At 41.6% G+C, this 16003-nt stretch overlaps 1 protein-coding gene across 1 annotated transcript in view; it reads right to left on the bottom strand.

Moving 5' to 3' along the window:
- Window positions 1-3070: 3070 nt before the first annotated feature.
- Window positions 3071-16003, bottom strand: part of LOC126187915 (senecionine N-oxygenase-like) — a 46356-nt gene continuing 33423 nt past the window's right edge. Inside the window, exons 6-7 of the mRNA XM_049929272.1 lie at window positions 12827-12990; window positions 3071-8556 (exon numbers count right to left, since the gene is read on the bottom strand). Coding sequence (XP_049785229.1) covers window positions 8254-8556; window positions 12827-12990 — 467 coding nt within the window. The 3' untranslated portion in view covers window positions 3071-8253. The remainder of the gene's footprint in view (window positions 8557-12826; window positions 12991-16003) is intronic.

Below are 16003 nucleotides of genomic sequence, written 5' to 3'. Positions count from 1 at the left end.
TCCATGAACAGGCAATAAGACAAAAAAAGGAAAGCTACATATCCATTCAGTAAGGACATCATCTTATAGAAGTTCACCAAATCGAACAAACGCACTCCTGATAGCGATTGTACTTGTATTTTCATAATACCAAGTGTCACAGAATTTAGTTCTATTAATTTCGTAAGAAAGTCCCACAAGCTTTTAGAAAACGCAAAGGTGGAAAAGAATTTAGATAGAGCAGGATTCTGTCTACCTACTGTCTGTTCTGTAATGTGATGCTTTTGCCTGTTACACAAGGCTTCGTGTTAAGTAACTTAGAATTTAATGTTATAGTCATTTATAGCCTTCAGTTTCTTAATTTACATTTAATGATAACAGGTACAAATAACAACGACAGGTTTTTCATGACTCTTCAATATGCCATTACCTTAAAACTGCTTACTCTTATAACACGCGTCTTATAATGCTACAGTAACTAAATATGAACATTCTTTAACCAACAATATTAAGTTTTCTGCTGATTTCTTACAACAAATCGGACATATAACGATTCGTCCTTGAGACATTCAATGTGCTCGTGCTTAGAATGTTAGCAATGTTCGTGGGGTATAAGGCATAACGTAAAGCCCATCCAATATGAGCTTCTACTGGATATTACAAATACATTATGATAGCTTGCTTCCCGCTGGCCTCAAGCTTTCTGCTTGTGAAACTTCATTATAGATGACCGTCAACTGTTTATTATTTATTGTAACAGAAGCTATGTTCTTTCTACCGACATCAAAGATGTTCACTTCAAATGTTGTACTGACAACCTGGTTACGCTTTGCTTCGGCTTGATAATGGTCTTCTGAAAAGAAACCGGTAGCAATGAGAATAAAAATAAACAGCTGATTGTCATCTACAATGAAGTTTCACAAATATTTGACAGCTGTGAATCGGCTCCTCGACGCTAATGTTTCTGCATGTAAGTCAGAGAATGTTCTGGCATCATGTTGGTTCTACTTTACATGAGACGTTGCAGAAATGTCGCAGAACTTATTTTGTGTTTCATGTGGGGAAATGCTTCCTCAACATGAATTTGCGGGAAGTGATGTAAGAAAACACGCAGAGCGCCACGTCAGCACAAGCTAACTCGTCCCGTGTGCCTACGGCTATCACCATCAATTATTTATTATTTAGTTAGTAGTAAACATTTCTGGAAGTGGTGTTTGATAGTCTGTAGCGTTAGATGTCTGTGTAAATATCAGCGTTGTGTAACATTCTACATTTGTATGAATAGCAACAATCTCCGTTCAGAAGTTCAGTTCTGTTGTGTTTGTACTTTGGTGCTCGTAATATAGAGTCGTTCAGTGCTAAGGGTTCCGTTTCACTGACGCCCCTACTCTCGGAATTGGACTTCAGTGTGGTTGTGACCTGAATATATATAGCTGTCTTAACTGTGCTAATTGTTTCTAAGATACGTATAATTTATGTCAGAACGATGAAAGAAGATGAATTTTTCGTTTATGGTCTTTATTCCAGAAAATGGTTGGTGCAATTCTCCACGTTGTCCTATCCTGTGAGAAAACTTTTTGTCTCCACATAACTGTTGCAACATACATCAAACTGATATTTATAAGGAGAAATAAATTTCCTGTATGGGTCTACAATCAGATCCGATTAGGCATAGGCTTGAATACTGACACTGAACCTATTTCGCAAGTTCAAAGTTTATGATGTCTGATGTGACACTCCTCGAAGTGGCGTAATAAATGAATAAATAAATCTGTTTAGGGATCCGAACGGTTTTAGTTACAAAATATACATTCAGTTGAACCACCTTACTCTAGTCAAATGTGGTATCCCTCTACAATTTTTACCATCCAGTGCCATCATGCATTAACGAATTAACTATTGCTCGGTACCTCAAGAAGTGTTGTATGAATCGATCCTTCCTTTTAACCAGCTTGTGCCATAAATTTATGTTCTCCCCGAATCGACTTAGTACCTCTTCATTAGTTATCCAATCGACCATCTAATCTTCAGCATTCTCCTCTAGCACCACACGTCAGAAGCTTCCGTTCTTATCTTGTTAGTATCGGCTTTTCAAACTCGTAAAAATCAGCATTGCAGACAATTACTTTCGGAAATGACTTCGTAAGCCTAAAATTTGTTTTCGAAAAAATACCACTTTGTTTTAGAAAAACAAATTTTCTTACAGTCTGCTTTTTATATTTACTTTTATCACCATCAATAGTTTAGTTCCCCAAATAACATAACTCGTCTACAACACTGTGTCTCATTTCCTGACGAATTCCCTCAACGTCATAACATCTTACGATACAATTCGGCTAAATGTCATCATTCGTGCTTTAGTTTTGCTGATTTTCGTTTTATAGCTTCTTTTCAAGACAGTATCCATTTCAAATTCTTTACTGTCTCTGAGGGAATTACACTGACATCGGTAAAACTTAGAGCTTGTATTTCTTCTCACCACATTTAATCCTTTTTCCATGTTTCTTCATAGTTACCATTGCTGTCTGTTTTACGTTCAGACTGAGTGGAAAGTGGATAGAAATCAATACTCTCTCACTCCCCGTATCATGTGCTTCGCCTCTTACAATTGCAGTATGGGTTCTGTATAATTTGTAGTAGATATATCGCTCCTTCGTATCTATGCCCCACCCTCAGAATTTCAGAATGTATTCCTGACAAAATGGTCACATTCTCTCTCGAGATCTGCAGACCCTGTAAATATCCTATAAATGCAATTTTCCCTTGCTCCAACCAGTCGTCTAAGATAAATTGTAGAATCAATATTGCCTCAAGTGTTCTTAAATTTCTTCAGAACCCAGACTGACATTCTCTGATAATAGCTTCAACAACTGTTTCATTTCTGTAGGCAATTGATTTTAGCGCGTATCGGTCGTGATTTATTAAACTGATGGTTTGGCAATACTCATACCTGCTAGCTCCCACCGTTACCAGTTGTGGGTTACAGATTAATAATGTGAGTCTAAATACAGAGAAATCGAGAATCAAAGGCAGAAGTTGAAGTTTTGAATCTGAAAAACAAGAAACTTCTGAGCATGGTACCCATCATGGCATACGATATTTACGACAATCTTCATCCTTCGCTGAATCGTTCTCTCATAGAGAGTATGTTGGGGAATCTCCCTCATTACTCAGTATGAGCACGCCTTCGTATCTGACAGTGATTAACGAGTTAAATGTATATTATTCATTGGTGTCCGCAAATCAAGCACAAGTTACATAAATAAATACTCAAAATATGTAAAGTAAAATGTAATCTAGAAAAAAAAAACACTTATGATACCAAACATGTAAAATATAGAAACAAATTCAACAGATTTTTATTTATTTATGAACGTAGTACCACTTTTAAATCTAAAAACATGAGTACATTTATGTGGCGTGGCATGACTAATATCTTAAAGGATTATTCTGAACAGAAAACCGTCACGTACAGAATCCTGTTGACAACGGTGCTTGTGAGTTTCATACATATTAAACGAAGTTCTTTCTACAAAACTTTTTCCAGAGCTCCTAGGAAATAGCTGTGGACTATAAGAAGGCTCCCAAGATTAAGGTCATCCATCCTGGACACACTCTATGGAAATTAGTTTGAGTTAGCGAGTTGAGCATTTCAGACCCTGAATTTATTATTGCAGAAAATACCCATCAACATTTACGATAGATGTTGACGTTCCTATAGTATAAATGAGTTACCTAATGCACAGATATTCAGAAACAGCAAAAATATTTTCTAAGTATCTTATTATAGCAAATCCAGATGGGGAAACGTGGACGTAATCGTTCTCCAGATACAGACACGACCTAGTTTTAAGGATGTTTGATTGATGGGTTCCATATTTCGGGTGGCGTATGATAGATGGATGCTATTTGATCCAATTCACTCTTCTCGCAGCACGAGGAAGCACCCTCCTGCTCCTAGACGTGTCTCTGATGCAAGCGGATTGCGTGTATTGCGTTTGCAATGTACTACTTCGGCCACAAAATGCTTTGCTACTCTCTCAAATGCCTTAGTATCTCCCGAGCTACTCCTTCCTAACTTACTAAAATTAGAACATGACAGTGTGAGCTGTGAAGTTATATGATTGCATGTCTGCATTAGAATAACACTGACGATATAATGAGAACGTATATACGTAAAATACTAGCCGTAAATATACCTGCATATGAACACTCAATTTAGTGAGCGAATGAGCTGGGAGTAACCATAGTGAGCAGAACGTTTACGAAAGCTCAGTGAATGTGAAAAATTCTCGATTCAACAGTTCTCCTAAACCTATCAAATCTAAGGTTTTCACACATTGGTATGCTACGAAAGCATGTGAATATGTCTACAAAAGATGGAACTAAGTTATAATAGAAAATTTTCGAGATGGCATTTACTGACGACAGAGAAGCGCTGTTATAAAGAAAGTCATAGCGACTGAATAACGATATTCCCGTCTCACACCAGTAATTTATAGCAACACATTTCGCTGCAAGCGTTCCATAGTCTTCGCGGCAAAAATTGTGTTTTCGGTGGAGATCTATTTTACTGTCTTCCCAGTTACTTCTCAGATAGTCTGTATGAGAGTACAATGAAAAATAAATGGCTCGTCGTAACAGTAATATCCCAGGAAAATCCTCTGTTTTAAATGTGGGCTCATCAGACATTTCAAAAATTTTGGGCTTTACGAAAGAAGAGGTTTTAGAACTTTAAATCCGAAATCGTTATCGCAAAGAAAACAATAATTTGGATCGCTACTGAACTGAGCCAGCATTATAGTCCACAATCAACAATATGCGACAACATATTTACCAGAAAATGGAAAATTTCATAATTCTGACTGATACCGAGAACGGAGCCTGCGTATCGAAGTCTGCAACTATATTTTACAGTCATGTGAGAATGTAAGCCGTAAGCTTGTGGGTTATTGTTGACTGCCAAGTACGCATTCATTTCTCAATACTTCTTCATGTTGGCTGGTGGGTTAAGTTGACCAGAGCCACTCTAGAATCTGAGTTGCAGTTTTAATTGATGTCCAGAAGGAAAATATTTGCATTTATGGAAAACAAATGCTGAAATACTCTCATGGTATGTGTATCACGATCATATTCTTTTTATTTAGTCACCCTGTACCGAAGTGAAGTTACTTTGCCTCTTCTGAGATCTGCTTTCAAGCTGGATATCCCCAATAAAATCGAAATAGTGTACTGTGGTGGTACGGAGCCTGGAAGTCTTGCATTTAAATACGATGTACTGTTTTTGATACATGACAAAATGCAGTCTCCATCTAGTAGTTATGATCAGTGACGTCATGCTGTTCATGGTCATAAGAATGCGTCACCGCCGAATCCCGCCCTGGGCAGGTCATATCTGAGTAAGTTGTCGAGCGGTGGCACTGTGAGAGTCCTTCTCGTGTGTAACTAGCGCATTGTAGAATAAAGGAATGATATGGGCCGTCGAAACCCAAAATGGATCACTGAACGAATATGCTGTTCTGTTTCATACTTGGAAAATCAGCGAAAGAGACTCATGGAATGCTTATAACAGTTTACCAAGGACGTGCTGTCACGCTAAGTGTGTTTATGAGTGATTTAAACGCTTCCGAAAAGGGCGAAACACTATAGAAGACGCACCCGTATTGACTGGCCTGCAGCTGCAATCACCCCGCACAACGTACAAAAACTGAGACAACCTTTGTCCCAGGATAGTGGTGTAACAATGCGAATGAAAGCAGAGGAAGTGGGAAATGAACGAGAGACAGGTCGAGCAAGTGCGCCCCTAGTACACCAAACAAGAGGACTGGACCATTCTCGACGATAATACTCGGCCACACACAGCCTGTCTGATATAGCTGTTCCTGACCAACAGGGGACTGGCGTCAAACACACACCCCTCTACACAGACTTGACTATCCTGGAATTTTTTTTTGTGCCCCAAACTAAAATCAGTCCTGAAGAGCCAGAGGTTTGAACATTTCAGGCATACAACATAATAATAACAGTAATATTAACAATAATAATTTGTGTGGTTCAAATACCTGCTGAAATTCTTTCAATTGGATGCCACTTCGTTTACTTATGTGTCGCTAAACAGTCGGGGAAAGGGGACCTACACTTTTAAGTGGAATCCAAAGCATGTTCCGCTTATGGTGACTCCTCACATCGTTGAGATATGAAGGCAGCTTGATATGCCAAAAGCGTTCAGACCAGACTTCTTCTCTGATACTGCAAACTATCCCGTATAAACTAAGCATTTCTGCGATTTCATCGAGCGACATTTCGGATGATAAATTACAGGCTCTGACAGGTCGGAAGCCAAGAACGGCGTGCGTTACTGTTACATTTTGAATATAGAAATTTTATATTATTTTCAGTCTGAATACCACATCGAGCGACCGTCCATCAATTTTCAAATAGCGAGAGGAGACAGGCTTTTCCGTGTGCCAATCACAACTAAATTTCAGTGTTTCGCTCCTCCAGGAAGGAATGATAGAGTTTGGTGGAGACATCCCTGCAGCATAAAAGACACTCCGTAGTATACAAGCCCTCCGCTGCCCATAGCCACAGCGAACGTCCACACGCCACGGCAGGCAAACACAGACTTGACCACCGGGCGCGATATATCCAGTTTAACAGTAACAATCAACTGAGAGGTATCCTGAAGACAACTTCGCCAAGAATTTCCAGGCTTTAGTCAGCCATTCTCAGGAGTGCACTGCCGTCGACAGCGATTACTTCAAAGTTGTGTAACTTCTACGTCAGGTAAGCTAACAATCAATTCGCAGTATAGGCACATTCACCTAACTTCCTGGAGAGAGGTTATACAAAAGGAACTAATTATATATATTCGTATCTTGTATATTGTCACCATTGTTGTTCAATACAGCACTGGATGAAGTGATCAGGCAGTGGAGAGCAATAAACTAGGAAATGGGAATACCAAAGTCCCATGTGGGGGACAAAAAGGACAACAGGGTTCAAGTGGATTGCCTAGCCTTTGCAGACGACATAGCAATAGTAAGTGAGACGGAAAAAGACGCAAAGACACAACTCGACAACTTAAGTAAGGTAGCCAGAAAGATGGGCCTGAGGATCGCCTATAACAAGACAAAGACATTAAATACCACTGCAGACTGGTAAACACTGGACGGCACTGTGCAAATGGTGGAAAAATTTAAATACCTGGGTGAATTTATAACAGGAAGGAACAGGAGCAAGGAGGGAATAACACATAGGATAAAGAAGATGAAGTCGGCCTTCTGTATGACGAGAGAGATATACAATAAAAAGAAGATACCAACAGAGGCAAAGATAAGCCATTGCAAGGCAACGGTGAGGAATGCAGCATTATATGCTGCTGACACGATGACACTAGGAAGAAATGGGGCAGAAGAACTAGAGAAAGAAGAGAGAAAAATACTGGGTCCCAAAAGAGGTGGTTGCGAAGACCTAGGGAAGAGTTGTACCGGAATATGAGAACAATATATGGGGAAATAAGACTCAAAAGGGCAAAGTTTGCTGGACATGTAGTTAGGATGAGTATGGACAGAATGAAGAAGAGAGAGTGGGAAACAACAGGGAGGACAAGGGGAAAGATAGGAACCATGTGGGTTGTTGAACTTCGGAAGGACTGCATGGAACTGGGAATCAAGGCCGAAGGAAAGGAAAATAGGAGGAACAAATATACACCGACCAATATGCCGGAGATCAACGACAGAGAAGAATACGGGAAAAGATTCGAGCGTCACCAGTGGAGCCGACAGGAGAAAAGGACGCTGAAGATATCTGAAGAAGAGCGGGAGAGAAGAAGAGAAACAATGAAGAGGTTCTGGGAGACAAAGAGGAAAATGCACTCCACGAAGAGGCTATCCGTGGTCTTACAGAGGCCGTAGCGCAAGAAGAAGAAGAAGAAGAAGAAGAAGAAGATTCGTATCTCCATTTGGTATTCCACCGATCGAGTTTCATTGAACAAAATGCGCCTTTTCAAGTTCTCGAAATTTACTGCTTCAAGTTTATCATCTAGATATACTTATTTCCTAACGAGCAATCTTCCTCGCATCGTTTTCAAAACGTAAATTTGTGCGAACTGATAACTTTTACTTGGAGGCATACTACTTCAACGATTATACACGTCTACCTCCACTTGTGTTTTTGAATTCAGTTAGCATCAGGTACATTGCCAGACTGTTACAGCTTTCATGACATGTAAAGAATAAACTAATATCTAAGAAAACCTACAGGCGCTTGTAATCAAGCAATCTCTTGGAAAGTTTCACTGTCTACTATGCGGAAATTATGACGGCGGTAGTTGGCCAGGTCATCGTACAGCCGGTAGGCGACGGTCTCGAAGAGCTTAAAAACCACCGGCGGCAGGCGCTGCGCCCCAGCCAGGTCTGCCAGCCGGTTGAGGTAGGGCACCTGCTCCTGCCCCAGGTAGTGTGGCCGTATGCCCTCGTCTCGGCGCCGACGCCTCTCCGCTTCGGCGTCGCGTCGCATAGTGTCGGTGTCGGGCAGGCTGCAGCGACCGTCCAGCACGGCAACGAAGAACCGCGACTGCAACAGAGGGCGCTGAGTGAGCAGAGATATATGGCCAGTTCAATGTGCCACTTTCTTTGGCGCGAGAACAAACTGCATTTTCACATGACAAACTGTACGAAGTATTGTTAAAAAAAGTCAATTTTTGTTGTTTGGAAGTTTTACAGTTTTAAACATGCTGTTTCTTAGAAACCGTGTATAATTTTTCAAACACAGGATTTATACGGCCAACCGATTGAAAATAACTATTTGATACACTAACCTACGTTTCGACACCGACTAAGGGTGTCTTCGTCAGTATGAAATTTTGATAAAGCGTAAAATTACGATGCGAGAAAGCAATGGACAGAATTTAGAGCAGCTATGCTCAAATCAAAAACAAAGTAAAACACGTTCCAGCCTTGTAACGTATGCCTAGCTGGGAACAAAATCAGACACACGTCGCAAGCTTTTCACATGGTACAGCTGAATACAAATGCAACTCCTTTTATACCTTGTGCACGTGATACTATCGTCATCTGCATATGTGTATATCGCTATCCCTTTACTTTTTGTCGCCTCACTGTAATTCTGCCGTAGCTTTCTGCACCAAAGCTTTGCACCATCAGCAGTGGCCTACATTGCTACAAATTATAGGACTATGCTGCCCTTTCCTGTCTGGCTATGTGACGAGAAGTGGGCTCCTGCCACACACAGCCAACCCGAGCAAGTATAAATGCTTCCCACTCACCTATTAGCAGAACTTGCACTTCTGGCTATCACCAAGGCCACGACCGTGTCTCCGAGTGTTTGACCAAGCAGTTAGAGCCACTTGCAGCTGGCTCCTCAAACAGGTGAAGCCTCTGGTATAAGAGCCACCAGCTAGCCCTGATGGTTCCAGGATGGTACTGGCGAGGCGAGGTCGTCCATTGAGTGCCATTGTCTGACACACTAGTCCGTCTTTGAGGATCCTGGCTTCAATGTGGGGCGTCTGCACATCCCTACCAGCGGCCTGGGGCTACTAGCTGTATACGTGTGTCCAGGCGTCAGCTACTCGCTGCCAAGCTCACTCCAGTCTTTCGCCAGAAGGAAGGACGATTGGGTTTAACGTCCGGTCGACATCGATGTCATTAGAGATGGAGCACAAGCACACATTGTGTCAAGGATAATGAAGGAAATCGACCTTCCCCTTTCAAAGGAACCATCGCAGCATTTGCGGTGAGTCAAACACGAAAATCACGAAAGACCTAAATATGGATGGCCGGACGCGGATTTAAACGATCATCCTCCGGCATGCGAGTCCATTATCATCATCTACGCGCATGTCGCGGAAGTGGCGTCGAATAACATGACTTACACCAGGTGGCTGAACTCCCGAGAAGGGGACTCCCAGCCAAAAATGTCATACGTATATATCACATTTAAAGGCTATACACGGTACCGGCTGTTGTTTCGCTGCAGCAGCGTCTGCTGTCTTTGTGAATACAGTCGATGCGCGCTAAGGCGCGGCTCCTGAGCTCGGTCGTCGACCTCGACTCCCTGCACGGAAGCAACGATTAAACTGTTGTCATTTGAGAAGAATTCTGAACTTCACGCTCGCAGCGGTACTGGAGGATCCCATCCAATTGGGTCTGCACATGCCCCTCTCAGGTAGAGATGGTCAGCTCAAACTCTGGTCTCAGCATAACGGACGACATGAAACGACAGACATTCTCACTCTTGTGTCACGAAACGAAGAACACAGTGCGCGTAACCTTCATCTTCCAGCATTTGTCGAGCTGTTTTCGATCTTGGTGATCCGGGATGCAGTCACTGGAAGCAATAAGTGTTAGTATTGCTGTCATATTCGTAAACCCATATTACATCACCTGTTTGACACGTTTCAGTAGTTCTACATCATTATGTACTTCAACTAGCACTCATTAGCGACTCCCATTCGCTGCTTTATTTATTCTAAAGTGTTTTTAAATCGTTAATGCAGAAGTAGCTGTCACATTTAGTTAGCACGAACGGGCTTCCATTTCTTAGGAATCAGTTGTTTGTAAAATGTAGTGGTAGGAATCCCCTTGCAGCGCTACAGTATGCACGTCATCTTTCAGGACCACCTAAATAAGCGCGTACACAGCTTGCTTTGCAAACTGTCCACAAACAAGTCATCGATGCTCATGGGGTGACAGTTGCCGTGATTAGCGTCGTTGGTATTCCAGTGTCAACAACAATCTCCCGTACCTTTTTCTCATAACGATTTCTCACGTTCCACTGCTTAGGACTCTACGTGGTCTGGATGAAATCCCCGTGCAAGGCTGCGCAACAAACTAGTAACCCAGAATTTTGGACTGGTGTCTTCCCATGCTGTAGCAAAGCTACCTCGCATTCAGGAGTGTTTTAACGTTTAGTATGTAATTATTACATTGATTTACAGTTATTCTGTGGCTAGTTTGTGGCCTTCCTCCTGTCCCTTATGATATAACTTCTTATGGAAGAAACACCTGCTGTAGGTTCGATCTCAGAAGCTGCCATGGTCAGAGCACAGATCTGCAGATAAAATGTCTTTTATCGGCTGATGGGGAAGTGGCAACAGATTGGACAGCTAACTCAATTAATTATTCTCATCCATCTCTGCTCATAAATATTATCCACACTGCAAGATGGATATTACTATCAGTAAAGCATATTTTTAGAATGGAAATCAATAACAGACTAAGTGCTAAACAACTGTTTCCCAGTTATTCGGCTTTTTTTGTTTTGACAAAAATATTTTAATGAAGAAACCTCCACAATATGTTTTGATTTTTCTACAGTAATAGCAACACAACTACTGCAAAATTGTTTAAGTTCCTTTCTTGAAAATCATGCAGGTACTCCAGTGTTCTAGTTCGTCAGACATTGTTCTCGTCTCGGCAACACCAGGTGTAATTTTTTAACTGGAATCTGACTGCATTTGTAAACATTTATTTTCGTTGTGCAATATATGCATCGGATGATTATTTAAAATAAAGTTGTCGTCAGGTGGGAGCTTAGTAATCACAAATGGATTGCTTGGTACCGCTTTGACCGTAAGTTTCATAAGTTCCTTATGTACTTGACATTCTAACATTCTTTCAGGCTCCTAAGTTTTTCAAACTGCTACAAAACTTTGTGGCACTTATCCATCTTTAGTCTCACTGGTGGACCGTCACAAACTGCTCATGTTATACTTCGGGTCATATATGCACTACTAGAAATGGTCGTAGCTTTCAGGTTGTTTTCAACAGCACTTAGCTTGGTTTTTCGGTTCTAACTAAAAAATATCTTTTCGTCACCTAACCTGTTATTTATTTCCACTCTACATTTATAGATTTTGAGAAACAACTGATTGTGGTCAAAAGTAAGAGGAGATAAACTACAGAGTTGCTATATCATAATACACATTTCTCAAAAACCGAAATTCGGTAACATCTAATATAAATTTCAGCGCTATTAAGGGTTAATACAGTATGCAGTAAAACGACTAAAGAAGGCAAAAGCGAAAATGGAAGTTAACCATTATGTCACTGAAAATATCACTGATGGTGAAACGACTTCTTTTTGGTAGGGAAATCAGAGTTTCTGTTGGAATACGGAAGTATTAAAGAAAACCAGAGACAAAGTCACGTTCATCAAACCACTTTCCATTAGGAATGTGGGTGCACTCAAACAGCGTGAAGTGACTTTCAAACGATACAGCACAGTAATAAGTCGTTCTTTCCTTTCTGGTTTTATTAAGCAAATCTACATTTTGGCTAGCACCTAGACATTACCATTGCACTATTTCACAGTATCAAATGGCTCTGGGCACTATGCGACTTAACTTCTGACGTCATCAGTCGCCTAGAACTTAGAACTAATTAAACCTAACTAACCTAAGGACATCACACACATCCATGCCCGAGGCAGGATTCGAAATTGCGACCGTAGCGGTCGCTCGGCTCCTGACTGTAGCGCCTAGAACCGCACGGCCACTCCAACCGGCTTTCACAGTATCAATGCATGTTCTGGTACATCAGTTTCATGTTGTTCGGGCTTCTGTCTTACTTCGTTCAAGACGTCTTCAACAAACTGTGACAGAAACCCGAACAACAGGTGACTGACATACTAGGACGTGCATTGATACTATGAAATAGTACACTGATAATGGCCAGAAACTTGCCTAATACAGTCTGAAAGGAAAAGACGACTGATTGCTGTGATCTATCATATGAAAGAGACGCCTTCGTCTGCAAATGAAATCTGTTCTTGGCGTACACTGGTCACTACTTTAGGGAAAAGCAGACAATAAGCCACCGCTCACCTGCAGGTCGAAGAGAGCGAACGGGCAGACGATGAAGGGCAGGCCGATGAAGGCCAGCGTGGGTCGCTCCACACTGACCACGTGCATCAGCAGCGGGTGCACCTCGTCCGCCTCCACCTGGACGCCGCAGTCCGGCGTCAGGAACGGGAACGAGTAGCTGTAGCCTGCGCCGGGAGAACAGAAGCCACAGAGGCGAAAAGTGAGATGGCAGAACGTCCGAAACAACGCAAAAAACTGTACGTATGGGAAAACAATGAAAAGCCGCTAGGTGTTATCAACGTAGCAGGCTGTAGCTCGCATTTCAGACTCTTGTTTTTTGTGCTCTTTAGTCCGAAGACTGGCGTGAGGCAGCTACTCCGCATGCTAGTCCTCCGTCCCTCTTACCTCCTCCCTCCACAAATAATACGAATCTGACGATTTATTGATGCCTGTGGGTGCCCTATGTATCATCCTGTTTTTCTCAACTGCAATAAATTTATTTTCTTCATCTCTGTAATTACTCTGTCCATCCACCTAATTGTCAGTCTTCTTTTGTAGCACTACCTATCAAAAGATTCTGCTGTCTTAATTGAGCAATTTATCATCCACGTTTCTTCCGCAGTAGGCTACACTCCTGACAAACACGTTCATGAAATAGTTTTTAACATTTAAATTTACATTTAGTGTCAACAAAATGTATTTTCTTCAGAAATGGTTTTCTTGCTGATGGTGTATTTATGTTACACTACTGCCCATTAAAATTGCCATACCACGAAGATGACGTGTTACAGACGCGAAATTTAAACGACAGGAAGAAGATGCTATGATATGCAAATGATTAGCTTTTCAGAGCATTCACACAAGGTTGAAGCCGGTGGCAACACCTACAACTTGCTGACATGAGGAAAGTTTCCAACTGATTTCTCATACAAAAAACAGTAATGGACCGGCGTTGCCTGGTGAAACGTTGTTGTGATGCCTCGTGTAAGGAGGAGAAATGCGTACCATCACGTTTCCGACTTTGATAAAGGTCGTATTGTAGCCTATCACGATTGCGGTTTATCGTATCGCGACATTGATGCTCTCGTTGGTCGACATCCAATGACTGTTAGCAGAATATGGAATCGGTGGGTTCAGGAGGGTAATACGGAACGCCGTGCTGGATCCAAACGGCCTCTTATCACTAGCAGTCGAGATGACAGGCATCTTATCCGCATGGCTGTAACGGATCGTGCAGCCACGTACCGATCCCTGATCAACTGATGGGGGCGTTTGCTAGACAACAACCATCTGCACGAACAGTTCGACGACGTTTGAAGCATCATGGACTATCAGCTCGGAGACCATGGCTGCGGTTACCCTTGACGCTGCATTACAGACAGGAGCGCCTGCGATGGTGTACTCAACGACGCACCTGGATGCACGAATGACAAAACGTAATTTTTTCGGATGAATCCAGGTTCTGTTTAACATCATGATGGTCGCATCCGTGTTTGGTGACATCGCGGTGAACGCACATTGGAAGCGTGTATTCGTCATCGCCATACTGGCGTATATCCCGGCGTGATGATATGGTGTGCCATTGGTTGCACGTCTCGGTCACCTCTTGTTCCCATTGACGGAACTTTGAACAGTGGACGTTAAATTTCAGATGTGTTACGACCCGTGGCTCTACCCTTCATTCGATCCCTGCGAAACCCTACATTTCAGCAGGATAATGCACGACCGCATGTTGCAAGTCCTGTATGGGCGTTTCTGGATACAGAATATGTTTGACTGCTGCCCTGGCCAGCACATTCTCTACATGTCTCACCAATTGAAAACGTCTGGTCAATGGTGGCCGAGCTATTGGCTCGTCACAATACGCCAGTCATTACTATTCATGAACTGTGGTATTGTGTTGAAGCTGCATGGGCAGAGCTGTACCTGTACACCCCATCCAAATTCTGTTTGACTCAATGACCAGGTATATCAAGGCCGTTATAACGGCCAGAGGTCGTACTGATTTCTCAGGATCTATGAACCCAAATTGCGTGAAAATGTAAAAACATGTCAGTTCTAGTATAGAATATTTGTCCAATGAATACCCGTTTATCATCTGCATTCCTTCTTGATGTAGCAATTTTAATGGCCAGTAGTGTATATCCACTCTACTTCCACCGTAGTTAGACATTTTACAGCTGAAAATGCAAGAGTCGTCCACTAATTTTACTTGTAACATTTTAATCGATTAATCTAATTCGACTACAATCCATTTCTCGTGTTTCAATTTTTTTGTTGTTCGCCTTGAAAACCGGTTTAATGACACTATTCGTTGCCTTCAAATGAGCTTCCATGCCCTTTACCATCCTGGGGGAATTATTTCACAGGAAATCTTGAAGTTTTAATTTCTGTTTCGTGAACTTTAATTTCTCTTCCAAATTTACCTTGGTTTCCGTTACAGCTTGCTCAATGTGCTGACTGAATAACATCAGGGCTAGGATTCCCTTTCATGTTCTGCGAGTTTTATAACTGTAATGTGATTTCTATAAAAGTTGTGAATAATCTTATGCTCCTCGTATTCTACCACTGCTAAGATCAGAGTTTCAGACATTGTATGCCTGACAAAACTTTAAACAGATTTATCTAAACGTGCAAATACTATAAATGTAGGTTTGCCACAGTTTAATAAATTTCCTAAAGGAAGTCTTAGTGTCAGTATCGCCTCACTTATACCTGCAGTTCTTCGGAACACAGACTGGTGTTTCTTGGTGTCGGTTTCCCTCCTGCAAATATTTCGTGTCAGCTTTTTTCAACCATGGATGATTAAACTTATGTTTCGGTAGCATTCACAACTGTCAAAACATGCCGTCTTTGGAACTGGAATCATTCTTTTTTATGTATGAGTGTATTTCGTCTCTCTCATATATGTCCCGCATCAGGTGCACTAGCTTTGTCTGATGTACAAAAAATTATGCTCCACTATTTAAGAATCATGATAGAAGGTTGTATACATGGAAGAACCCTGGAGATACTAAAAGGTATCAGATAGATTATATAATGGTAAGACAGAGATTTAGGAACCAGGTTTTAAATTGTAAGACATTTCCAGGGGCAGATGTGGACTCTGACCACAATCTATTGGTTATGACCTGTAGATTAAAACTGAAGAAACTGCAAAAAGGTGGGAATTTAAGGAGATGGGACCTGGATAAACTG

Source organism: Schistocerca cancellata, chromosome 5 (genome assembly GCF_023864275.1).
Source record: "Schistocerca cancellata isolate TAMUIC-IGC-003103 chromosome 5, iqSchCanc2.1, whole genome shotgun sequence".
NCBI lineage: Eukaryota > Metazoa > Arthropoda > Insecta > Orthoptera > Acrididae > Schistocerca > Schistocerca cancellata.
The sequence above is the reverse complement of the archived record's forward strand: the minus strand, read 5'-3'. Positions and strand labels throughout refer to the sequence as shown.